Source organism: Danio rerio, chromosome 8 (genome assembly GCF_049306965.1).
Source record: "Danio rerio strain Tuebingen ecotype United States chromosome 8, GRCz12tu, whole genome shotgun sequence".
Taxonomy (NCBI): domain Eukaryota; kingdom Metazoa; phylum Chordata; class Actinopteri; order Cypriniformes; family Danionidae; genus Danio; species Danio rerio.
In genome coordinates, this window is record NC_133183.1 from 51,061,951 (window position 1) to 51,089,752 (window position 27,802).

At 35.3% G+C, this 27,802-nt stretch overlaps 2 protein-coding genes across 5 annotated transcripts; one reads left to right on the top strand and one right to left on the bottom strand.

The window, feature by feature from the left end:
- Positions 1–746: 746 nt before the first annotated feature.
- kazald3 (Kazal-type serine peptidase inhibitor domain 3) lies at positions 747–15,428 on the bottom strand. Its single transcript, NM_001123319.1, has 4 exons — positions 14,821–15,428; positions 10,032–10,192; positions 1,382–1,529; positions 747–1,279 (listed from the first exon to the last, which is right to left on the bottom strand). Exons 1-4 carry the CDS (start codon positions 15,317–15,319, stop codon positions 1,197–1,199), a joined length of 891 nt encoding a protein of 296 aa, NP_001116791.1. The 5' UTR covers positions 15,320–15,428; the 3' UTR covers positions 747–1,196.
- On the top strand, positions 9,973–27,343 carry crybb2 (crystallin, beta B2). Of its 4 annotated transcripts, XM_073909461.1 has the most exons (9): positions 10,396–10,422; positions 13,299–13,894; positions 13,976–14,115; positions 20,563–20,869; positions 21,046–21,133; positions 21,212–21,330; positions 23,278–23,410; positions 24,714–24,856; positions 27,044–27,339. In XM_073909461.1, the coding sequence occupies exons 5-9, from the start codon at positions 21,071–21,073 to the stop codon at positions 27,210–27,212; spliced, it is 627 nt and encodes a 208-aa protein (XP_073765562.1). In that variant the 5' UTR covers positions 10,396–10,422; positions 13,299–13,894; positions 13,976–14,115; positions 20,563–20,869; positions 21,046–21,070; the 3' UTR covers positions 27,213–27,339.
- The last annotated feature ends 459 nt before the right edge of the window (positions 27,344–27,802 follow it).

Sequence of the window (27,802 nt, forward strand, 5' to 3'; positions counted from 1 at the left end):
GACTTTAAAATACGTTTTTTTTTTTTTTTTTTATGAAAAGTATAACATTTATTTATTCATACATTCATCTTCTGCCACTTTTCCGGGGCCGGGTCACGGGGGCAGCAGTCTTAGGAGAGAACCCCAGACTTTCCTATCCCCAGACACTTCCTCCAGCTCCTCCGGGGGGATCCTGAGGCGTTCCCAGGCCAGCCGAGAGACATAGTCCCTCCAGTGCGTCCTGGGTCTTCCCTGAGGCTGCCTCCCGGTGGGACATGCCTGGAACACCTCCCTAGGTAGGCGTCCAGGAGGCATCCGAAACAGATGCCGGAGCCACCTCAGCTGACTTCTCTCGATGTGGAGGAGCAGCGACTCTACTCCGAGCTACTCCCGGGTGTCAGAGCTCCTCACCCTATCCATTAGAGTGCGCCCTGCCACCCTTCGAAGGAAACTCATTTCGGCCGCTTGTATCCGAGATCTTGTCCTTTCGGTCATGATCCAAAGCTCATGACCATAGGTGAGAGTAGGAACGTAGATTGACCGGTAAATCGAGAGCTTTGCCTTACAGCTCAGCTCCTTCTTCACCACAACAGACCGTTTATTTTAACGTTTATTTAACAGTTCAATAATTACAATTAAGGCTTTTGTGATTACCCAAACATGATCCTGTCTACTTTGGGGGCTTCAAAATATTACGTCCAAAAAAAAAAAAAAAAAAAAAAAAGTTTAGAGCTGTAATGAAAAGCTTTTGTAGCATTAAAAGTATCCAAATGAAAATTCTGTTTATTCAAAACTGCACTTATAATATGAAAAGAGATTATCAAAAATACATATTTGTCATATTCAAACAGCTATCCTCCACAGTTCTTCATGTTTTGTTATTCAGCTTGTCTCTCTGAAGAAATACATTGGTGAAACAAAAGAGACATTCAGCTGCAGTAGCAGCTCTCTGTACTGAATCGCACAGCTTCTAACAGCTCCACACTCCCTCTCTCGTCTCTTTGTGTGTTTTTCATACGCTTCAGAGCCCTGTGCCATTGGGAATTTATTTAAGCTTCTTCCCCGACGCCTCCATGTTTGATCATCCAGATGTAGCAAAGCTCAGGGGGAGGGTTTTTTATATGCTTTTTAACAGTCATGCCTGAGTGTCTTCATGTCAAATTTAATGTCTATGAGTGAAAAAAAAACATTGATTTTAAGGAGCGTCTTCAGAAAGTTTAGTAATAATCTCTGTCATAGTCTTGTTGGTCATAGGCCATCATTTTGTTTATGTTTTTCTTCAAATAGGCAGACATCTCATCTGAGTAAGAAACAAGAAGAAGAAGAAATTGATTATATATAAAGGAATGAATGGAAGAGAACATTTTACTACATGATATTACAGCTCAGATATATCATTTACCTGGTGGCAGGACTCCTAAAATTGCTGTGGCCGAGACGTGGCCAAGCTCATTTCGAGCGATGCACTTGTATGTGCCAGAATCTGTTTGACCAGCCTCTTCGATCTGCAGCCAACTGGAAAGTTCATACTTCTGAGGACCACCTCGTGACTACAGGGGGGAAAAAAATGCTGAGGTGATGTCCTGTATCTTAACCTGTATGTTTAAAATACACCTGCTTTATCACATAATGCACCGCAGCCCCAATGATTAAGTAAATATTGATTAACGATAAGTATATATCGTTTTTTTGGGCTTTTCTGTTTTCTGAATATATTGATAAACATCATAATTACATTTTGGAATATCTGATATTCCGATTCTCAAATGTGTATAAGAACATGTATTTTGTTTCAGTAATATTATTTGATCTAAGAGTGATGGGCGCTGCCATGTTAGTCTATGCTGTAGTGCACAGGTGTCAAACTCAGTTCCAAAAGGGCCGCAGCTCTGCACAGTTTAGTTCCAACCCTAATTAAACACACCTGATCAAACTAATTGAGTCCTTCAGGCTTGTTCGAAACCTACAGGTAAGTGTGTTGGAGCAGGGTTGGAACTAAACTGTGCAGGGCTTCAGCCCTCCAGGAATTGAGTTTGACACCCCTGCTGTAGTGGATATTAGAGCTGCTGGATTTACAGCATGTTAATTAATTAACTTTTCCTGAATTTAATGAAAGCAAGTAGCCGTTTAACTGGGAGGAAAGTATAGTAGACGTTCTTGTAACCTAAACAGTGTGTACCTGACGCACATTGTATTATGCACATTGTCCACCTATGTTTAAAAATTGTAATAAATAATATTGCTATAGACATAGTGTGTATTTTACAAACCATAAAGGTTATGTTCTGCTCTTATGTGCATTTAAATGTCTGAAACCTAAAATACACATTACTTGTTTGAAAATAATGGTCATTGACAAGCGATCACCACAGGAACATATATTTGAATGTAGTGGCTGATAAACATGTTGTTCTGAACATTTATATCACACCGGTGATATACAATATATATGATTGTATATTCAAAGGACCAGCCAAGACTGATCACACCAGTGTGACTGTACTCATCAAAGCTTTGGAAAAGTTCATTAACTATCTAATATTGTTCATTTTAGATTCACACAAACATTCAGAACATCTATCCAAATTAGAGATGTCCAGATCACGCAGTTTCAGATTTACAATTTGAATGTTACCTCCCAATCAAGACTAGAATATATATATATATATATATATATATATATATATATATATATATATATATATATATATATATATATATATATATATATATATATATACAGTTGAAGTCAGAATTATTAGCCCCCTTCAATTTTTTCTCTTCTTTTTTTAAATATTTTCCAAAAGATATTTAACAGAGCAAGGATATTTTCACAGTATGTCTGATAATATTTTTTCTTCTGGAGAAAGTCTTATTTGTTTTATTTTAGCTAGAATAAAAGCAGTTTTGAATTTTTTATGTACCATTTCAGGGACAAAATTATTAGCCCCTTTAAGCTATATTTTTTTCTCGATAATCTACAGAACAAACCATTGTTATACAATAACTTGCCTAATTCCCCTAACCTGCCTAGTTAACTTAATTAACTTAGTTAAGCCTTTAAATGTCACTTTAAGCTGTATAGAAGTGTCTTGAAAAATATCTAGTAAAATATTATATACAGTCATCATGGTAAAGATAAAATAAATCAGTTATTAGAAATGAGTTATTAAAATTATTATGTCTAGAAATGTGTTGAAAAAATCTCTTCTCTTCCTTAAACAGAAATTGGGGAAAAAATAAACAAACGGTCTAATAATTGAGGGGGGCAATATATATATTGCCTTGCCTTTCTGTGTTTGACCCTTGCTTTGTTTTGTTTGTTTATTTACGTTGTCTGCTGCCTGCCTTTTGACCATTCGCCTGTTTTATGACCACAACTCTGGATTTGCCTGTGTCTGTTTGCCCCCATGTTGACAATTGCTTGCCTAACCATTCTTGTAATAAACTTGCATTTGGATCCGCACCTCCGTTGTCAGCATCCACATCACATTACAGAATATTTAAACACATCTACAGTTATGTGGTAGCACAGAGTTAGACCTCGTTCTTGACACAGAAACAGCAACACGACATCACGTGCGACATGACATCACTTTGTTGCAGAGACGCTTTTGGTTAAATGCTGGCAAATGTAGAACACAGAAGCAGCTTGAAGCAGAAAGTGTAAGTATGTCTGCAGTCTTGAAGTATTATAAAGTTGATGAGGCCTTATAGTGCTGATGCAAACGTCCTTGATGAGAACAGAACAGAAACAGGCTTAAACCTGATAAGGTAGAAATGTTAGGTTTCATTAAAGAAAACATACATTTCCTTCTGTGAAACTTACTTCTGTGATGACAGTAACCGTACGTTCACACCGAAAGCGGCGAGAGCGTCAAAGTAGCCGGAAGTCATTCATTTTCAGTGACTGCTGGCGGCGATAAGCGGCGAGGAGCAGCACGGCACGTCTTCTCCGATGTGGGCGTCGAGGAGAGTTGAAATCAAGTCAACTTTATGGTAATGAGCTATGACGCGGTTCGGCGGCAAGCAATCAGAATGAAGATTTCCACCGCTTGAGAGGAGTTCAGAGAACACAGACCTGTGAACTTTGGTTCCGATCAAGGGTTTGATGATGCGGTTGCCGGATTTCCAATTATTTACAATGTTTTCTTACACGAACATGCATTAAATAAGTTACTGGCGAGTTAGTGATGTGCATTAATGTTATATATATATATATATATATATATATATATATATATATATATATATATATATATATATATATATATATATTTATCTTTAAAAAAACGGGAATCTCATGCGATGTGACAATACAAAACAGTATTGCTGCTTCAGGATATTTCAGACATATGGACACATATTGGATAAATAGAGCAAAGCCACAGCACACGCAACTTGATCTTCCATTGTTATATGAATTTGATAAGAAGTGTGCAACATTTTCACGCTAGAAACATGTTTTATGCAGGAATGTAACTGACATGCTGCAATGGCTCCTTTAAATACGAGATCAATGTAGCGAGTTTTGACGCTCTCGCCGCCGGAGCTGAAGGCAGACAGCGTTGTCGACAGGGCAGCCAGAGCGACCTTAGACGCTTTTGCTGCTTTCGGTGTGAACGTACGGTAAGAGTGCAGTTCCTAAAAAGCACATTACTGACTTTGCAAACCCTGTGGCACTTACTTACTTACTTACTTTACTTACTTTACTTACTTACTACTTACTTACTTACTTACTTTTGTTTACATGCCTGCAGGGTATTTTGAGTTGAAGTGCTATTTGTCTTTATATTAGATTTTTTTTATATATATTTACTGTTGCACTGAAGTACAAAAGTGAAGATATGATGTTATTTATTACTTGATTGTTCAAGCTACCTCACAAAAGGGCTCTGTTTGTTAACAGAGTTGTTGAATGTTACAATAAGGTGAATTAATTAAAAAATAAGGAACATCCTGGATCTGTTTGTTCGCTCTTCTTTAATCTTTTTTGTATGTATTACAGAAGTATTGGATCATTTACATTGAACTGAAGCCAATTAGTGTCTACTCCAGTAGACCAAGAACTGTGTTTTCAGACAAAATATGACTTGTATTAGGTTTTGCATTTGGATGTGTATTTAGAAATTGTGAAAGTCTAGGCCATTCTTTGTATTGTTTAATACATTGACTCCTAGTGCATTTATTATTTATTTCTGTTATTTTGCATGCAGTTTTAATATTTCACTTTTAACTGTCTGCAAGATTTAATCAGTTTATCTGTCTGGAACCAAGGATCATTTTAAGAAAAAATAAAGTTACCCCAAAATTAGAGCAGAAGCACAAAGTACAGAGCAAAACTAAAAAATCTATGTCATTCTCTAAAAACGCCAGTATCTCTTCTATTATCTGTTTCATACTTTAGAGAAGAAGATTGCAGAATTACACCTTTAATAAACCAACCACTGCATATCAAGAAAGAAGAAGAACCCAATCTCTTGTGAATATGCAAATGACAGTTAGCAGAAGCGAGAGATCACATTTATAAAGTTTCACAAGTGGATTTTTGTTTCACTTCATTTTTATTTGAGTTTTTTGTTTGTTTGTTTGTTTGTTTGTTGTTTTATATCATGAATAAAAGCATGTTTTTGTCATTCACTGCTTTAAACACAAGGATACATGAAAGTTAATAAAAGGTAGGGTGATTTTCATTTTTGGGGGAACTATCCCTTTAACCAAGTCCTCTTTGCAAAGACTTTTTTCAAATGTTTTATGAAACAGTCATTAGCTCTAGACTTTTACAGAATTTGCAGCATCTATAAGTTATTTTTACAAGTAGAATTTAACCATTGCTTATGCAATGAGCCAGATTTGATTGTTCCAGTAAGTGGGTAGCCTTTTTTGTAACAGGATAAACAAGTACTACTGAACATGAACATATTTATCTGCTTATGAATTAGGAAATTGTTGAGCATTTTATCTATCTATCTATCTATCTATCTATCTATCTATCTATCTATCTATCTATCTATCTATCTATCTATCTATCTATCTATCTATCTATATCTATCTATCTATCTATCTATCTATCTATCTATCTATCTATCTATCTATCTATCTATCTATCTATCTATCTATCTATCTGTCTGTCTATCTGTTAGTTTGTTTGTTTGTTTTCAATTTATTTACAAGGGCAATCAACTATGCATAGTCACAGTACATAAATAATTCTTTAAGTGATTATTGGAGTTGGGCTCATCTATATTTATCCATTTTATTTTCAGGTTAGTCCCTTTATTACAGTTTTTCTCAGTCGCTTTGGTGCATTTCTCACTACACTATTTACATTTGCACAACAATATATGCATTTCTCAAAACAATTAGTGCAAACTGCAAAACCTAGCTGATAACCTGCAAAAGCGCGTCACTTGCTCAAAATGGATAGTTCATTCCTCAAAAGCAAGTAATCATGTCAATCAAACTGTCAGTATCGTCAAAATGAAAAGTCCTGACACCATTGTTTATGAACAAGATAGTCAAACGGCTTAGCCATGTTTTCATTATGACACTTTACTCTGTACATTTTTTCAATGCAAAAAAGTCTGATTTTGGTGACACTTCCTGAAAATGCTCAAGACAGCACTATAGACTATTTGCACAGCCATTTAAAACTACAGTAAAGTTAGACATCACTGCATTTAGTGAGTTATCTGAGTACAAGACACTAAATATGTATGTTTCACATTTTTACTGCATTTGCTCTTTGCAATCCTAATTTATTCACAGCATTGTGCAAAAGAATAAATACACCCTTATTTACAACAAACATAAACTCCCTTTAGGTAGAGCTGTGCACAACTGTACACAATATTGCAGTACATATTGGAACTGAGCCTACAACATACACAGGTCTGTAAATCATTCATCAAATTGTTAAATTTTAAAGACATTTTCAGGAAAATAAAGATTTAAATTTGTTTTATAAAATTTGTTTGACAGATTTTGACAACTAGTTCACTATTTTTGTATGCAATGACTCAAGTAATGAAATGAGGACTATTAGTTTTATTTGGAGTGACCATTCAGCATTTACAAGTTTAGTTAATTTTGACTGACATGTCATAAGCAAATGATAATGTTATAAATAGCAGAGAGTTGTATGAAAGCAATTGATGCATGTCTAAAAGCATTTACAATTTGTTGAAAAGAATGAGAAACTGCTACTAGGATGTGCACAAATGACTAATTGTTTTGAGAAATGCATGAACTGTTGTGCGAATGTAAATAGTGTAGTGAGTAATGCACCAAAGCGACAGAAAAACTGTAATCAAGACTCGCCACAGCGGAATGAACCACCAACTTATCCAGCACATTTTACGCAGCAGATTCCCTTCCAGCCACAACGCAACACTGGGAAACATCCACACACTCTTGCACACACTCACATACACTTCAGCCAATTTAGCTTTTTCAATTCACCTTTAGCGCATATGTTTGGACTGTGGGGAAAACTGTAGTGCTTATTAATATATAACGTTTATTTTGTGTCATGTTTACTCATGTTCTTTGGGTAAATCAAAAAGTATGTAACTTACAAATAATAATATTCATATGTCTTTATGGTTTTTGTACGTTTAGAGCAGGGGTTCTTAACCTTTTTTCACTTTAAGGCCCAACTCCTTCTGTGAAAAGAAAATGCTTATTTTAAACCTTTAATTATTATCAAAACATTTATTTTGACTTTTATTATTATTCTCTTTGTAAGGTGAAGCTGACAACAGGGAGTGAGGATCCAAACGCAGGGTTTATTATACAGAGATGGTCAGGCAAGCAACGGTCACAATCAGGACTAAACAGATGTACTGTATGTAGGCAAATCCAGAGTCATAGTCAAATACACAGGCAGATGGTCAAACGGCAGGCAGCAGACAGAAATAAACAAACAAAACAAAGCGAGGGTCAAAAACACAGCAAGACAAAGCAAGGAAAATGCGTCGTAAATGTTCACAAAACTGTTCAACAAATAACAGCCATGAAGTGTGTGTGCGCTTTATTTATAGTCTATGTAATCAGTTCGTAACAATCCTCTAGCTGTGTGTATGCAATCAGTCCTGATCAGAAACTGGTTGTGAGTATGTGTGGTGCATGACAGAAGCTTGTAGTCCGTTAGTCCGATTTGTAGTAGATACGCAGTTAAAGTCAGAATATTTTTAGCAACCTTTGATTTTTTTCCTTTTTTAAATATTTCCCAAATGATGTTTAACAAAGCATGGAAGTTTTCACATTATGTCTAATAATATTTTTTCTTCTGGGGAAAGTCTTAATTGACAAAATTTGGCTAAAATAAAAGCAGTTTTTTATTTTTTAAAGCAGTTTTTAATGTTAAGGACAAAATTATTAGCCACTTTAAGCTAAACTTTTTTGCTAGTCTACAGAACAAACCATTGTTATACAATAACTTGCCTAAATACCCTAACCTGCCTTGTTAACCTAATTTACCTAGTTCAGTTTTTAAATGTCTCTTTAAGCTGTACAGATGTGTCTTGAAAAAATATCTAGTATTATTTAAAGTAAATACTATTTACTGGCATCATGACAAAAATAAAATAAATCAGTTATTAGAAATAAGTTGTTACAATTATTATGTTTAGAAATGTGTTAAAATAATATTCTCTCTGTTAAACAGAAATGGGGTAAAAAAATAAAAATAAACTGGGGTGCTAATAATTCAGGGGGCTAATAATTCTGACTTCAACTGTATAGTCCGTTAGCGATCTGAGACTGCTAGATCGCTCATACTCTTATTTTTCTACAGCATTTTGTGAAAAGTGAATAATATATATATATATATATTATATTATTATTATTATTATTATTATTAGATTTTTATTATTACTCATATCCACTAAAATTAAACAAAGAAATGTAAAATACAGCAACACCACTCTTAATCGGAGAAACGCATCGATCTGAAGACGGTTGGACTTGCAGCTGGATGTTATTGGAGTTTGTGGACAGGAACAGCTGTTCACCACTGAAACACCACCAAGTCTCACTAGATCCTCCTGTACATGTGCGTGTCCGTTATAAAACACTCGCGGGACATTCTTTTGGACAACTACGCAGATATTTTAAAGTGTTCACACAAAAAGAGCACATATAGTTTGAATCAACGGACAGTGCGAGTTGCAGACATGAGGCCCGGTCAGTACCTGGATGAGAGACCAAAATCGGAAAACTAGGTTGCTGCTGGAAGTGGTGTCAGTAAAGCCAGCAGGGGGGCGCTCAACCTGTGGTCTGTGTGGATCCTAATCCCCAAGTATAGTAAAGGGGACTGTATACTGTATTATTATACTATACTATTATTATTATTAACTCTAATCACAGTACCTTTAAATTTGCATGGCGGTTTACTCAAACAATAGAGAATGTAGTCCTAGTTGTGTAGGAAGTTTAAGCCAGAGTGTTGTCTTTATTTAAAATGAGGCTATTTTTGCACGGAGTCTGATGTAATCAATCCGAGATGCCATTATTTTGATTATATTAATATGACATATTTAATAATGAAATCGAATAATTATAGCATAATATTTAAGGTAATTTAAAGCTATCTTGGGGCCCACCTGCAGGATCGCTGAGGCCCACCGGTTGAGAATCACTGATTTAGAGAAAAAGTTTCAAATAGAGATATCAGTTATCATTTTTTAATTTTACAAAGACTTAAAAACTGAGTAGATCGTAGTAAATGTTTTTACAGTGTAGTGACGTTTTGGTCCAAAATGATTTATTAATATCAGTGATGTTCTACATCGCTAAAAGTGCCAAGTACTGTACACACAGCAAATAAAATAACACAGAAATATTCCCATAAAACCTGCTGACTTTATTTACAGCGTATGATCTTATTTGGGGAGGAGGGGGAGGTGGTCTGAAAAGAATACAATGGTTTTAACATGGCCAAAGAAGGGGATGAACAGGCTTTTATGAATGACATGAATATCTGTAGAGTTTATAGAGCTCTGTGTCTGCATAATTCAGAGCTATACATTAGCATTTTTGAAGCACTTTACCTGTACAGATATGTGGGGGTCATCACCAGGTAGAATAACCTCTTTCCCCTCTTTCCTCCACTCCACGAGCGCCATAGGAAATGCAAACACCTCGCAGAGAAACGCTATACTGCTGCCTGTGACATTAACCAGATTATGCGGCGCCACTTTGATGATGGGCTCTTTCCAGAAATAGAGAGAGGAACAGAGAACAGGGTAAGAGGTCATATCAGAGATCACTTTCAGAAACCACTTCCTATGTGAGTAGACTAGAAGGGCTGGTTAAAGGTCATAAATCCCCTCTTTAAAGCCACTGGGAAAATTATAGGGGCCAAGTTCAAAAATCCCAAAGTGCTGGCGGCTTAGAGAGGAAAACACTTCAGCTCCATGAGTGAAAGAATCTAAGAAAGAGGTAAACAAAACAAACCTGACACCTTTCTGCATGAGAATAAAAAATAAATCAATTTTGGTCAGATAAACACTACTGAACATGTTTATTTATATATCAAAAACTGACAGGCAGACAGACAGACAGACAGACAAACAGATTTATCTATTTAACATATATTTAGCTAATGTTTTTTATTGATGGTTAAATTCCCCTGTTAAATTGTGCCAAACTGCATTAATATTATAGTCAGTCATGTGGCTGTTTATGCTGTAAAAATAAAATGAACTTGGCATTGATTCAGACGGACAGATTAATATATTGCAGACAATTTGAACACAAAATAAATGTTTTGTATGGTCAACATCTTTTCCTGTCATTCAAACCTGGGGGCTGTTCCAGAAAGCAGGTTATGTGACATACCCGGGTAAGTTTGAGAGTAAGTAGGTGGATAACCTCAACTTTGGTTCCAAAATCGGAGGTAACTTCTGGGTATGTTAAGTAGCCATAGCAACTTACTCTCTGAAGATAACCTGCTCCGGAGCAGGTTATGTTCAGAGAGTAAGTTGCTATGTTTCAGAGTTTGTCTGTTTCAGAGTTTACTGAGCATTGCGTGCTCTTTTGATGAGAATATTTATGGATGTGGACACACAGATACAAGTTTTTTCGTTGTGAGAGGGTTATAAGTGCATAGTTTTTTTCATAACCAAATTCATAATGTTAATGTATTTAACAAACCTTTTTGAAATCAAATGTGACAAACCGCGGGTCTGCGCTTACCATAAAAAACATTTAGTGCAGCTCTTTTTATTTGCGTCAGGGCATTTTAGGCAACTGTACAATGTGGCAGTATGACCACCTGTACAGTACGCCTGGCACTGAACTGTTTTTTACACTTTTGTACAGTTCCTTGGTCATACATTACTGCGTATCATTACACAGATGATTCAGAGCACGGGATTAGCTTAGTGAACAGTGCGTTGATAAAGAACAACGGAGTGCACAACGGAGCGAGTTCGAATCTCACTTACAGACCTTGTGTTTTTTCTCTTCTTCTGCACCCTCACATTTTTCTGTATAATATTATAAGTGGCAGCTTTGTCTTTTGTAGGAAAATATATCTTTAATTTAAGATGTAGGACGTCGTTCTTACATATACATTCACGCACACACACCTACATTTTTTAATATAATATTTTTTTCAGGGTTTCTAAATGCTAATGTGTGCATTAATTGCAGCCAATTTTAAAGCTCCATCAGTCACTAAAGGACACTGATAATATAAAATTTGTCCAAAGTATAAGTGTGCAGGTACAACTTAATTTTCTATCCTTAATCTTTTGGTGTTTTAACTATTAAACTTATTACTGCTTCCACATACCAGCTCATCACACACCCCACCTCATCACTATGTTGAGGCTAAATGGCTGATTTTCAGGAAGTAATGATTCAAGTGTATAACACAAATATAGTAAAAAAAAAAACTATAAAGCAAATGTTGCTTAACACAATGTTTATTTTTATTATATTTGTATTATAAAATAGAATCATTACTGGGCACTACATTGTTACTTGCTGGAGGACAAAAGATACCCTTTTCTGCCTTATACGATGACACGTACCTGCAGCCTGACCCATAGGAAATCTCAGTGACCCAAGCAGACAAAACAGATGGAAGAGTGCTAAAAAAATATAATTAGTCAAAAAACTATGTTTAATCAAATAGTTTGATCTGTTGATTTCTTCATTTCCTGAAATAAACCGAATGATTTTGTACACTGCTTTATACACACACCTTTCAACGTGTAACATATTTTTCATATACATTTCTCACCTTAAGTTGACAGCTACTTTAGAATTTAAATATGCAGATAAAAGATTTTGTGATCCAAGAGTAATATTCAAATATGGAAAAGTGCAGAAAATTCTTACACTGCTTGTTAGTTGAGGCAGAAGGAACTTCGTCTGCATGCAAAATAAAAAGAACCTAAAGCTATCTGACAACAATCACAACAGTGACAGAGTGTGTGGTTTAAGTCAAAAACTCAACCACTGAAAAGCCTTTATTATAGGACACAGCAGTTAGACAGGCCTCATTCTATTAGCTGCATGTCAGAAAGAATATTCTAGAGTGTTAAATAAAGAGCTCCAGTAATTAAATATTACCTTTTAGGAGAATGTTTCTGTGTTTAATGACTTTGGACAGAGTTCTAGCTCCAGAAAGATTACAATTTCTATAAGCCTTATTAGTCAATACACATATTGTGGCCTTAAGAAATTAATGGCAAGAAAAATAAATGCATGAATGGTTACACAACATACTCAAAAAGGATGTTAAAGAGTAGTTTAATTTATCATTACAATAAAATGGAGGGTGGCATGTGTAATTTAATCAATTAATAAATTTTCTTATTTATTTTTTATTTTCTTATCTATTTCTTATTCTATATTTCTTTCCTTCGTTGAAGCAGATGTGTAATCTCTGTGTTTAAAACCTCCAGCTTCGCCTCTGTAAAGTGCGTTGCCCTTTTTTTCTCACCGTGACTTTCTATGGTGACTCGTGAATTCGGCGATCTACTGAAAATGCCTTCAGGTGTGTGCTGTGCACGCGCATTAACCCGCGGTTATCTTCAGGAGGTTGATTTAACTAACTCTTGTCACCTGTTTTGGAACCAACATACTCGCGGTAAGCAGGTTTTGGGTAAATCAACCGAGAGTTTAGGTTTTAGCATATGGTAAGTTAACCCAGCTTTCTGGAATACCCCCCTGCAACACATTCCAAAGAAACTGATTGGGATACAGATTAGGGCTAGTAATAAGGTATATTGGGTAAATAACGATATGATTTGAAACAGGTGATGTCAACAGGTGATTGTAATTATGATGTGCTACAAATGCAGAATCCAAGAAAGTCCTTTAGGAGCAAAGATGGGCCAAGGAACATTGGTTTGCCAAGAAATACGTGAGAAAATTGTTGAAATGTTAAAAAACAATGTTCCTCGAAGACATTTGGATGTTTCACCTTCAATAGTGCCAAACATAGTTAAATAGTTCAAGGAATCTGGAGGAATTTTAGCGTGAACAACAAGGGCGCAAGCCTACGCTGAATGACTATGATTTCCGATCCCTCAGGCAGCACTGCATCAAGAATAGTCATTCATCTATAAGCGATATCACCACATGGGCTCAGGATTACTTTGGCAAACCTTTGTCAAGTACTAAAATAAAAAAAATTATATTGACAAATGGCAGTTAAAACCGCATTGTGCCAAAAGGAAGCCCTATGTTAAGAGTCCAGAAGTGCTGGCAACTTCTCTGGACCATCACACAGTGGAAACGTGTACTGTGGTCAGAGGAATCAGTATTTCAGGTATTGTTTGGGAAAAAAATTAACACCATGTGCTGAGGACCAAAGGGATCATCTACTGTTACCAGCAACAAGTCCAACGGCCAGGGCATGTTATGGTATTGAGTTGTGTCAGTGCCCTCTGTAAAGGTAACTTGCAGTTTTGTGATGCCACCTTTAATGTTAAAAAGTACATAGAGATTTTGGTGCACAATATGCTGCCTTTTCCAGGGAAGTCCATGCATATTTTAACAAGACAATGCAAAACCACATTCTGCACACAGTGCGAAGTCTAGGCTGCGAAGAAAGCAGATACAGGTACTTGACTGGCCTGCCTGCAGTCCCAACCTGTCTCCAATAGATAATGTGAGGTGCATTTTGCATTGCTTTAACTTGTTTGCAAGAAGAATGGGACAAAATTTACAGCTGAAACACTATCATTTGGTGTCTTCAATCCCTAAACGTCTTTTAAGTGTTGTGAAAAGTAATTGCAACATTACAATGTGGTAAATGCTTTTCTGTTCTAACTTTTTTTTTTTAAAATGTGTTGCAAGAACCAAAATTGTAATATGTGTTTATTTTTATTTTGAAGAGAAATATCATAAGGAACACATTAAATAATGTGCTGTAGTATTGTCTGCAATGAAATAAAAGTAAATCTGTAAATCTCTTTTCTTTTTTTTCTTTTTTTTTGCGTTTTCCATACTGTCTCAACTTTTCCTGATTTGGTGTTGAATACACAAAATTAAATTTAGGAATTGGTTAAATGAACACTTCAATAAACAGCTATTGCATTGCAAAATGTCTAGGCAAAACACTTCTGTTTTATTTCTTTAGAAAATTGAATAAATAAGTAGTTTAATACACCACTGTAACACATATTTTAGATTTATTAAATAAAAAAAAAAAACTAAAACTGTGATTAAATTAAATGTGTGTTGGGAGACAATAATTCTTCTGCATCACATGCAAAGTGAATTTACAAAAGAATCTAAATCGCCATGAGCAAACAAAATTTTTTAATGTTTATACTGCTGGTTAAAAATATGATCTAGGCTAGTTTGCATAATTCATACCTGTCCTGCACGGCCCGTCGCTCACATTAAGTCCAGGCTTTAAATAAGCCGCTTCTTTATACTTGCAGACATTCATGTAAGTCTGTCCGTCTGATCCACACAGAGGATCCTGAGACAAACACACACACTGAGCTTCAGGCTCCTCCACATCCGACCTGTCCGGTCTGCACTCCATGTCCTCTCCACACAGCCCATAATAGACGCTTCTCTGGCCGGGATCACACGTCTGGCCCTCCAGGTTTGCGCACTGAGAGCAGCAGCCGCAAACATCCATCACCAGCCCGGCTCTACAGCCCAGCGCGGGCGGACAGAGCTCCGGCACACACTCCTCACACTCCCGCGTCCTGTTGCCCTCCTCAAACTCATCATCCTCCGTGCCTTTATAATAGTCAAAGGTGGCCAAGTCCTCGTCCATGTAATCATCTTTGTAATTGGGAAAAGCCTCTCCGGGTCTGACGCTCAGAGCTAAAAATGCCAACATAACTATGTGGAATAACATCTTGAGAACTTATGTCTGGTGGTCGAGTTCTGCTTGCTAAAAATGCAACTTTTTTTTTCCTCTCCAAAGCTGCGTCTTCATGCCCGACTGTCGTTCTCCGTGTGTCTTCAAAACCATCTGTGGCTGGACGAAAATAAACACAGCTTTCCTTCCCCCCACTGCCGCGATCTTATACTGCTTCGTCCTGGATCCCAGAGGGACAGGGTAAAAAAATAATAATAATGGTGAATTTTTGTGGTGTGTTAGAAGTTTAAGAAATGTTATATATTAAGTTTATTTGCATTTGGAGAATGCTGACAACCACAAGATGGCGGTATATCTCTAAACTTCAAAATTAAATCTATTTGTGAATGGGAAAAATGGGGAAAATCTCTCTCTCCCTTCTCTCAAAATTTTAAATTGCTCTCAAATACTTCTCAGAAGTTTTATTTGATGTGCAGGATATGTTAAAAACAGGTGGTCTTCATGTTACTGGACTTTCACATAAATAAGTTACATCTTAATAACAAAAAAAGTGTTTTGTTTAATATAATACAATTTATTTATTTATTTATTTATTTATTTATTTATTTATTTATTTGTTTGTTTGTTTGTTTGTTTATGTTGTCCCCATGAGGAAAACAGCTCACACATCTTTATTAAAATTTTATTTAAATTATTTTTAATCTTCAATTAAGTATTTGTGTATGTTGCAAACAACATGACATAATGACGACTACTTACTAAACGTTTTTAATCAATCAACGCCAAGCTCAAAGCATAGTTTCAAAGTTGTAACAAAGTCCCCCTAGAACAATGGTTCCCAAACTGGGGGTCTGGATCCCCTGGGGGGTCGCAGGGCAATGATGAGGGGTCGCATGTTGAATAAATTAATTAATTTATTTATTTATCTATTTATTTATTTATTTATTTGTTTGTTTGTTTGTTTGTTTATGTTGTTCCCATGAGGAAAACAGCTCACACATCTTTATTAAAATTTTATTAAAATAATTTTTAATCTTCAATTAAGTATTTGTGTATGTTGCAAACAACATGATATAATGACAACTACTTACTAAACATTTTTAATCAAAGCATAGGTTCAAGGTTGTAACAAAGCCCCCCTAGAACAACGGTTCCCAAACTGGGGGTCTGGACCCCCTGGGGGGTTGCAGGGCAATGATGAGGGGTCGCATGTTGATTTCCAAAACTCATTCATTTATTTTCTTTTCGGCTTAGTCCCTTTATCAACCTGGGGTCGCCACAGCTGAATGAACCGCCAACTTCCAGCACATGATTTACGCAGCGGATGCCCTTCTAGCCGCAACCCATCACTGGGAACATCTATTCACACACACTCATACACTACGGTCAATTTTAGGATACCCTATTTACCTGTACCACGTCTTTTATCAAACTTAAAATTATCATATTTTATTCACCCACGCGAGCACCTGTGGAAAACCTACACAAACTTCACACAGAAAATGCCCCAGCCAAGGCTCAAACCAGCAACCTTTTTGCTGTAAAACGAACATGCTCACGCCACCGCGTCACATTCCAAAATTCTAATACATTTTATTAAACTCTTAGAATTACCATATTTTATTCATAACCCACAAAAGATAGTTAATAGTTACATCAAAGAAACAACAACATACAAATAAAAATGTATCAGCCTTGATATAAATAAAAATGCATCAGTGTTTAGAGTAGCCACACAACAATAGTGTCAGCTGCAGCAGATTAATTTCATGGGGCCAGGTTAAACTTTCTGACGATCATTATGGCACTCTAATACATTAAAATATGATCATTGAGGTTAATATTAAATTAAATTAATAAATGTCTAAATGTTTACGGTTGGGGTGAAGCAGTAAAGAAGGTCACTGGTTCGAGCCTCAGCTCAGTTGGCGTTTCTGTGTGGAGTTTTCATGTTCTCCCTGCGTTCGCGTGGGTTTCCTCCGGGTGCTCCGGTTTCCCCCACAGTCCAAAGACATGTGGTACAGGTGAATTGGGTTAGCTAAATTGTCCGTAGTGTGTGTGTGTGAATGTGTGTTTGGATGTTTCCCAGAAATGGGTTGTGGCCGGAAGGGCATCTGCTGCGTAAAAACTTGCTGGATAAGTTGGCGGTTCATTCTGCTGTGGTGACCCCGGATTAATAAAGGGGACTAAGCTGACAAGAAAATGAATAAATGAATGAATGTCTATGGTTATTAGAATGGTGCATTTTTGTGTTGTTAATATGCTTGTGTTTATAAAGGCCTATGGTTGTGTGTGCAACGTTTGTATATTAACCACATTCGAGAAAAATGGGAGTCGTGAGTCACTGACATTGTTATGTTGGGGGTTGCGGGCTGAAAAGTTTGGGACACAATACAATAAAAACATAAACTTCTTGATGCTTTTTGATTTGTTCTCATCAGAAGATCCCGAGTAGCCTATTAAAAACAGATGAGCTAATTGTTTCTTCGTGGTGGGCAGCTCTGGCCCTCAAGGTTCGCTTTCCTGCAGAGTTTAAACACAACCCTAATCAAACACACTTGAAAGTCTAACTAAAGACTTCATTACTCAAAAATTAGATGCAGGTGTGTTCTATCATGAAGATGAAGATAAACTCTGGGTCTCAAAGGCTGGAAACCAGTTCTATCAGGATCTGTGATGCTGGGATTGGAAATTGGCAATAAAGGGGTCCTATTATGCTCATTTCAGTCTTTCTTTTGTTCAGTTGGTCTACTTAAACATTCTCATGCTTTTTTTCACATTATTTAAATGATTACAGTACCTTTTTCCCTTCCTGGCACAAACAACTCAGTTAGCTCTGGGTTTGAATAAGTCCTTTATTCTAAAAATTAAATATACTGTGATTGGTTAACTGCCCCAATGCATTGTGATTGGTGAATCGCTTACAAGTTGTGTCAGTACTGCCACACCCCCTTGCCCAGGCAGCAAGTTCCATCTGTTCATGGAGGCTGGCACTGAGCCAGAGAGACGAGCACCTTACTTGTCAGAGATTAAAACTTATTAGTAACATTTGAATACAGGTGCTAGCAAAACAAACACTTATATAACATTTAACATTTATAATTTGTAAAATACACATTGATGACTTTAAAGATGGCAGTTATAATCTGGCGATGTGTGTTAAAAACATTGCTTAAGTTACTAGGTTTACTTTTTTTTTCTCTCCAACAGCCTCTTACTTTCATGTCGCCACTAGCTTGCTTGGTTAGGACTTGTGGAGCTGCGCATCGATGGATTTACTCTTTACTGTTTGGACTTTTAGCAATGAAATTCGAACCACACTGAACTAAACTGAACTTCAACTCTTAAAAACTGGACTGACACATTTTTAATTTACAAGAACGTCTATGTTAAGCTGCTTTGACACAATCTACATTGTAAAAGCGCTATAGAAATAAACATGAATTGAATTGAATGTATTTTGTGAGAAGCTGATGAGTTTACATGTAAATCCAGCAGCTCTAATCTCTCCACTGCAGTGCTGCAGTCATCAGCCATCATAGATCAGCTTATATTATCTTTAAGTTTTTTTAAACAGTAATGTATGTGCTCATACACATATTTGAGAATCAACTTTTGTAAGCTGTTTGGACAGAACTGTGTGTATGTATAGTGTTTCCACTGTCATATTGAAGTTATAAAAACACAAGTCTATTTTTTATTTATTGATGATTAAATAGTATCAAAATCTCTGTGATTTTGAGGCTCACCACAATGTGATATAGGAGTGCGGTTGTAGTAAATGTGCATATGTGTGTTTGTAATTCAAACTGCATTTTTGTGTGGCTCATCATGTCAGAAAGGCTTAAATAGTGTCCGACGCAAATACATCAAATAAACTTACTTGGTATTTTTGACTTGTGACCTTATTTCAGCTTCATCCATGTCTATCTCTATCACTGACTGCTGTTTATCTGATGTAACACATGAGTCACGCACGTTAGAGTGGTTTGTGGGGACAAGCAGCTCATTTGAATTTAAAGCCACTGGCTACAAAAACAGCTGCATTGCCCTCAGACACCAAAATGGCCAGATTATACAAAATATAATATCTGATGGGTATTTTGAGCTGAAAATTTATAGACACATTCTGAAGACATCAAAGTCTTATCTTACATCTTGTAAAAGAGGTAAAATAGGTGCCCTTTAATGTTGTGTTGTTCCTCCCCTACCACTTGAATTTCCATAGGCAGGGTTTGGACCACTTTGTGACATCATTAATCCTGGAAAACAAATCTTGCAGTCCAAATGAGCTGTTTGTTTTTATTCTTGTTCTTTTTTTAAGTAAATATCTCCCCTTGGACTTTAATAATGTTTTACCTAGTAAAAGTTTTTAAAACCCAAACATAAACGCAACACACTGACTACAATAAAAACGAAGTGAAAATGCATATTAGGACCTCTTTAACAAAAAGTTGACCTAATTTGACCTAATAAAGTGGCCAGTGATTGTATGGCCCACAGTGTTGTAGAGTTCCAAAACACAAAATACCTGAACCAGCTAAAATCTTTAAACTCACTAGAAACAACTATGAAAGATTACTGGAGCCAAAATGGATGTGATACTCAATTTAACTTAACATTGACATAATAAATAATTGAAGTTAGAATTATTGGCCCCCCTTTGATTTTTCTCTTTTTAAATATCTCCCAAATGATGTTTAACAGAACAAGGACATCTTGACTGTATGTCTCATAATATTTTTTCTTCTGGAGAAAGTCTTATTTGTTTTATTTCAGCTAGAATAAAAGCAGTTTTAACATTAAAAAAAAAAAAGAAAAAACATTTTAAGGTCAATATTATTAGGCCCTTTAAGCAATATTGGTTTTGGATTGTTTACAGAGCAAACTATTGTTAATTACCCTAACCTGCCTAGTTAATCTAATTATCCTAGTTAAGCCTTTTAATGTCACTTTAAGCTGAGTTCTAGTGTCTTGAAAAATATCTAGTAAAATATTATTGACTGTCATCATGGCAAAGATCAAATAAATCAGTTATTAGAAATGAGCTATTAAAACTATTGTTTAGAAATGTGTTGGAAAAAAATCTCTCCGTTAAACAGAAATTGGGGGAAAAAAAATAAACAGGAGTGCTAATAATTCTGACTTCAATTTTGTATTTTTTTCATTTGATTTCATCAAACTAAGATGTTCCTGAAAGGACAGTAATTGTAAAAAGCAGAGATGCATCAGCCTGTCCCTTTCAGCTCCGCACCCAGAGTCAGTCACTCTTGTTGTAGGTCCTGGACTCTTGGCACAGGCTGTGCTGAATCATGGGATATGGAAACAAAGCATGGCTGGGTGAAAACTGACAACTAATGAAATAACTTTGTGGGGTATCAAAAGAAAAGGGAGGGTGGGATGGCGAGGATGAGGATGTTTGGCTGGTACTTCAGCCCTCCCAGTGCCAGCCGGTCAGCCTATTAGGACCTGACGATGAGTTTGTTCTGGACAAAGACATGTTTTGGCAGTGTTTCCACCCCTGAGCTTGCCATATATATTGAGCCGCAGAGGCCACCACACAGCGACTGGCACAACCCGGAGCTGGTAAGACACACACACTATTTATGCCTTATTATTTGATCAGTGTGCTATTTGCATCACTATTTGATTTATCGATGTATTAAATACAACGAAGTGCATTAGTGATATTCAATTATACACACAACTGACGCTAATACATATTGCTTGCTTCCTATTCCTAACGTTATCTCGGAACGAAGCTCATCACACCCATCCTGGTTCACTATGGCAACTGATCACCAGAATCCTGCAACCAAGCAAAAACAACCAGTTGCCAGTGCCTTCAAGGTAAATAAATAAGAATATCCGTGGTGCGTCTGTCACTCTTGCTTATTTTCTTTTAATACCTTCTCTTTTTTCCTATAGTTGGTGATCTACGAACAGGAAAACTTTCAAGGCCGCTGTCATGAGCTGACTGGGCCCTGTAACAACCTCCAGGAGGCGGGCGTGGAGAAAGTGGGCTCAGTACTGGTGCAGTGTGGACCGTGAGTTTGTGTGTGACTGCGAGTGTGATGTGCCATTCCATTTAGCAGTAACGTGGGGTAACCTGTGCTTCCAGTGAAGTCAGTTCATAAACATAGTTTGTTACTTCACAAAAAGAAAGTTGAAGGAATGGTTCAATAAAAAATTAAAATTTGCTCTTCAGTTTACTCACCAATGCTATCTATTTCTTTTTCATCATTAGAACATTTTGGCAACTACATTAAATTATTTTTTAATTATAAATTATAAGTTTTTACAATATGTGAGTGAATTGAAGCCACAGCTCAAATACTCCACTCCGGATTTTTCATTTCACTAGTGAGCAGAGAAAACGTCAATATTTCACTGTGGAATTGGGCTAATTTTAAAAACCTTTCAGATCATGTATAAATTAAAATTGACCAAAGATAGATGGTAAAACTAAAGAAAGAGATAATGATTCAGTCAGGGGATTTCTGTGAGGAAGTGGTCAAAAAATTAAATTCTGTCATCATCAACTCACCATTCATTTGTTCCATACAAGTTTGAGTTTTTTTTTTCTCTGCTGAACAAAAAAGGAGATATTTTGACTAATGCTATCAATGGTTACTAGTTTCCAACACTCTTAAAAATATCTTCTTTTGAGTTTTAAAACCTCAAACATCAATCACGAGTGAGTAAATGTAGCCAGAATTTTCATTCTTTGGATGAATTTTTTTTTTTTTTAAGAAACACTGTAATGTAATGTATTTTGTGATCCATGTGTTTCCATTTATTTATGCTTTTGGATTACTGTATATGGAACCTTGCTCTCTGCTGACAATTTTGCTGTTGAAATGTTTATTAAATTGATATTTTATTGTCATTTTTAGTAGTTTTAAATTACATATTGTGTGAGCTGGTAGTGTAAATTAAAATACAGTAATTGTATAAGTTAATAAGTTGACTTTAAAACATAAAAGGCTGACAGGGTAGAGATCGAGGTCCCATTACAAGTTCAAAAGTGTAAAATAAATTGAAGACAACCTCAAGAATTACAAAAAAAAGCTTAAACTTTGCAAGTTTAATTGGTTTATGAAAACAGTACATGAAACACTGACTATAAAATAAGGAGCAATGGCTTCTTTGTTAAAGGTGCAGTAGGTGATCTGCAAAAATGCTAATCAGTTAGCATATCAGCTTTGGACTGCAGGGGAGGGACTGTGTTTCAAAGCCACGCCAGATATCGTGAACGCGCCCACCGCAACACGACAGCTGACAACCCACAAGTTCATGTCATTCGCCAGTTAGAAGTGCATGTATTGGTTGGCCGGGCAGCGTGCAGGAATTTCACTTATTAATATTCTAAGCCATACTTTACATGCTATGTCAGAGCGAATATTCAGCATGGTAAACTTATTAATTGTTTTATGTTCAATCTACTTATATTAGTTACATGAACTTAATGTATTTGTGTTGGGACAACATGAATGAATTGTGTGCAACCCTGCATCTTTTTTTACAGTTACAGTGTATATTAGTTTATGTACTTTGGCTTGTGGTGTTTGGGCTTGTTTGACTGGTAATTGGGGTTATTTAAATCAGTGTTTCTCAACCACGTTTCTGGAGGACCACCAGCACATTTTCTATGTCTCCTTAACCAAACACACCTGATTCAGGTCATCAGCTCATTAGCAGAGACTGAAAGGCCTGTAATGGGTGTGACTGACAAAGGAGACATCTAAAACATGCAGTGTTCATGGTCCTCCAGAAATGTGGTTGAGAAACACTGATTTATATTGTCCATAGGCTGCTTTTAATTATACAAACCTGGCAACCACTCCAGACTAAATGAAACTCTGCTCATACTTTTATGTCCCAGAGCTTTTGGGCTGTAATATCAACAAGCTTGTAACTCTGCTTGAGGAATCAGATTGTAGAACTGTGCTGTATTAAGAGAGCATGTCATAGATGTGCATTTGTTGTTGTAGGTGGGTGGGATTTGAGCAGCCCGGCTGTAAGGGGGAACAGTATGTGTTTGAGAAGGGTGAGTATCCTCGCTGGGACTCCTGGACCAACAGCAGACGCAGTGACTGCATCGTCGCCTTCCGCCCCATCAAAGTGGTAACTAAATACAGTACAGCAGAATTGTGAAAGTGTCACGTGTGTACAGTACTGATTTAAAAACAATTTACTTAAATTAAAAACTTAAAATTAAAACTTAAAATTCAATTAAATAATTTATTTTAAAACTAAACATTTTACACAAATCAAAACTTGTGTATTTTGTATTTAGCAACTTTATGGGATGCTTTTTTTTCCTCAAATAATAAAAATTCTACATAATTTCTATTTCTATATATATGGAAATAATTAACTATACTAATCTAAAAATAAAATAGTTGGAAAAAATACATTTAAAACAAATGAAAATTAGATTATTAATTTTTAAACAAACTTTATAGGCTGTGTTATATGATTTTAAAAAGCATTTAATGAATTTACTTGTAAACTTGATTAAAAATATTGATTCTAAAATAGTTATAACTTTAAACAACAAAGCCATATAAATAAATAATTTAATAAAATTACAAATATTTTAAATGAATCAATAAAAGACTTATTTTCATTATTTATATTGCTATAGTTATAACTTTAAACAACAAAGCCATATAAATAAATAATTTAATAAAATTACAAATATTTTAAATGAATCAATAAAAGACTTTTTTTTTATTATTTACATTGCTTGCAAGAATTCACATACAGTGCATGTAATACTGATGTTATTACCAGAATTGTATACGCATTTTGTACAACAACATGTGCTTTTTTACTAACACTAAACCTGGTCTGATTTACAGACCATAACTTATAAAGAAAATATACTCCACAACAATGTGTTAAGCATCTGTCTTTGTGAATGTGTACATAAAAAAAAATATAAATATACATTAGGTTTAAATAGCTGAAGACGCCATAGTTGGGAAAACCTAAGAGCCCAGTGAATGGAAATAATTTTTTTTTTTACAATATTATCTGTTCGAATAATAAAAGAAAAACTTTACAATGGTGTTATAAAGACTTTCAGAAAAAGGAAAAAAAATAGTGCGAGACAGAAGAGAGAATAATGTCAAATTTACTGTCCTGTCCCATTGACGTCACATTAGAAATGCCTTGCGCGAGCAGTAATTCGTTTTTGTTTGAAGCAAAGATGATATAATACATGCATAAATACATATAAATGTTCATACGTTTAAAAAAAACAAATCAAAATATTAAATACATTCAAGGATTTAAGATGCTGATAAACATTAAACACATTTTAACAGGCTTGTGAAAAGGGTCTTTAAGATCCTAAAACATTTTTCTGTCCGAATGTTTAAACTAAACATCACAATATACATTACATTATACGTCCCTACAGGACAGCCAGGAACACAAGATCGTCCTCTACGAGAACCCAAGCTTCACTGGGAAGAAGATTGAGATCATAGACGATGACGTTCCCAGCTTCCACGCTCATGGATACCATGAGAAAGTCTCTTCAGTTCGTGTGCAGAGTGGCACGTGAGTAAAACCCCCAAAAAGCACTGACATGAGTACACTCTATATACTATTTCTGATAGTCATCGTTTCAATCTTATAAAAATATTTTGTCTTTGCAAATCAAAATTGCAAAGTTAAATTTAAAACATCAAAGGTTAATCATAATTGAGGTCTCATAACACAGTTCAAAAACGTGAAATAAATTAAAAACAACTTGTTAAACGCAAAATAAAAACTTTGAATTGATGGATCATTTTTACAGCGTCAGTTTATTTATGAAACCTGTAAAGTATGAAACAATGACTGTAAAATAAGAAGCAATATTAGGGTTATTTATTAACATTTTTCCATTAGTTAGCACAAAATAATTCTGCATATTATTTATGTACACTGTAAAAAAAAAAAGCTGGGGTGCTGGAAAAAAGACCTAAAGTAACTACCGTTAAATTACAGAAATTTACTTTAATCTAAATTTCTGGTAAAATTCTGTAGTTTAACGTCTGTTAGTTTATGGTAAAACTCTGTAATTTTATAGTCATTTTTTTACAGTAAATTTCTATAATTGAACACCTGTTATTTTACGGTAAATGTCAGTTATTTAGCATCTAATATTTTGCGGTAAATTTCTGTAATTTAACATGTGTTATTTTACAGTAAATGTCTGTAATTTATCAGTCGTTATTTTATGGTAAATTTCTGCAATTTAACGTCAATTATTTTACAGTAAATTTCTGTAATTTAACAGTTGTTATTTTACGGTAAATATCTGCCATTTAACAGTCATTAATTTACGGTAAATTTCTTTAATTTAACATCCATTATTTTACAGTACATTTACATTTACAGTACATTTTAACATCTGGTAGTTTACAGTAAATGTCTGTAATTTAAAAGTCATTCTTTTTATGGTAAATTCTGTAATTTAACATCTGTAATTTTACAATAAATTTCTGTAATTTAACAGTCATTATTTTAAGGTAAATGTCTGTAATTTAACAGTTGTTTTTTAGGGTAAATTTCTGTCATTTAATGTCCATTATTTTACTGTAAATTCCAGTAATTTAACAGTCATTATTTTACGGTAAATTTCTGTAATTTTACAGTCGTTATTGTATGGTAAAATTCCTGGTTATTTTACGATAATTTCTGTAATTTAACATCCATTTAATTACTGTAAACTTCTGTAATTAAATGCAGATATTTTAAGTTTTTTTTCCAGCAGCTGGTGTGGATGGATAACAGATTTTTTTTGATAGTGTATATATATATATATATATATATATATATATATATATATATATATATATATATATATATATATACACATACACAGTTGAAGTCAGAATTATTGCCCCCCTGACTTATCAGCACCCCTGTTTATTTTTTTCCCAAATTTCTGTTTAATGGAGGGAAGATTGTTTCAGCACATTTTTAAACATAATAGTTTTAATAACTCATTTCTAATAACTGATTTATTTTATCTTTGTCATGATGACAGTAAATTATATTTTACTTGATATTTTTCAAGACACTTCTGTACAGTTTAAAGTGACATTTAAAGGCTTAACTAGGTTATTAAGGTGAACTAGGCAGGTTAGGGTAATTAGGTAAGTTATTGTATAATGATGGTTTGTTCTGTAGACTATCGAAAAAAAAATGGCTTAAAGGGGCTAATAATTTTGTCCCAAAATTGGTTTTTAAAAAATTCAAAACTGCTTTTATTCTTGCCGAAATAAAACAAATAAGACTTTCTCCAGAAGAAAAAATATTATCAGACATACTGTGAAAATTTCCTAGCTCTGTTAAACATCATTTGGGAAATATTTAAAAAAAGAAAAAAAAATCAAAAGGGGGCTAATAATTCTGACTTATATATATAATATTTGTTATACAAATCTGCCAACCATATTCCAGAATGAATGAATCTCTCTAGAGCAGTGGTCTCAAGCTGAATTCCTGGATGGCCGCATCTCTGCATAGTTTAGCTCCAACCACCTCAAACTCACACCTGCTTTATAGTCTCATGTAGTCTTGAACACCTTGATTAGCTGGATCAGTTGTGTTTGATTAGGGTTGAAGCAAAACTGCGGGTCTCCAGGAATCAAGTTTGAGATCTATGCTCTAGAGATGAACTCTACAATGAACTTCCTGTATATATAGGACAATTGATGCATGTAATATTCATTCTCTCATATTTCTGTGTCACAGCTGGGTGGGCTATCAATACCCAGGATACAGAGGCTTCCAGTATTTGTTTGAGAAAGGAGAGTTTAAGGAGTGTTCTGAGTTCGGGGCCGCTCTGCCTCAGATCCAATCGGTGAGACGCATCCGGGACATGCAGTATCACCCTCGTGGAGCCTTCCAGGCCACCAGCTAAATGCCCATCTCAAACCCCCAAAGCTTCTGAATCCCCACTCTTCACCCTTTGAATGCTTCTCTTTGCCTCTTTCAAGTTGTCAGTGATTCCATTTGCTACTGCTGAGAAATAAATACTTGATTTTGCGTTAAGAACGTTTCTGAGTTTTTAATTGGAGTTTTTACTGAAATACACTGAGGATTGAATTTATTTATTGATCGTACACTGATACATTTCGTCTGTTGGAAAAGTGCTAGTAAAATACCTCTTAACCTGTGCCCCATTTTGAGCATCTTCCAGAAAATGGCTTACCCAAATAAAAATGTTTGTAGCTCTTGAACCCTGTGGTCTCTGTTCACAAGTGTGGTCTTCTTTGAAACTAGACATTTGCTAGGTTCTTAAGGGTCAATTTAACTCAAAGTAGTATAAAGCAAAGTAAAACATGGTAAATATAGGTGAAAGTGATTGCAGGTCAAGAGGTAAAATGACAAATTAACAGTGCTTTTCTCAGTGTTTGTTTAATTCAGTTCCATTAAAGTTGACTTGTACAGCGATTTTCACATTAATTATTGTTCCAAAGCAGCTTTATAAAAGGTGTCATTACATCACAG

Bases quoted from the DNA above. Each gene is read 5' to 3' on its own strand.
- kazald3 (NM_001123319.1), bottom strand. From the start codon at position 15,319: ATGTTATTCCACATAGTTATGTTGGCATTTTTAGCTCTGAGCGTCAGA. The intron at 10,193-14,820 runs GTATGAATTATG...ATTTCTGGAAAG, and splicing joins CGACGGGCCGTGCAGGACAG to AGCCCATCATCAAAGTGGCG. The intron at 1,280-1,381 runs GTAAATGATATA...TTTCTTACTCAG, and splicing joins TTTAGGAGTCCTGCCACCAG to ATGAGATGTCTGCCTATTTG.
- crybb2 (XM_073909462.1), top strand. From the start codon at position 21,071: ATGGCAACTGATCACCAGAATCCTGCAACCAAGCAAAAACAACCAGTT. The intron at 23,411-24,713 runs GTAACTAAATAC...ACGTCCCTACAG, and splicing joins CCTTCCGCCCCATCAAAGTG to GACAGCCAGGAACACAAGAT. The intron at 24,857-27,043 runs GTGAGTAAAACC...TCTGTGTCACAG, and splicing joins GTTCGTGTGCAGAGTGGCAC to CTGGGTGGGCTATCAATACC.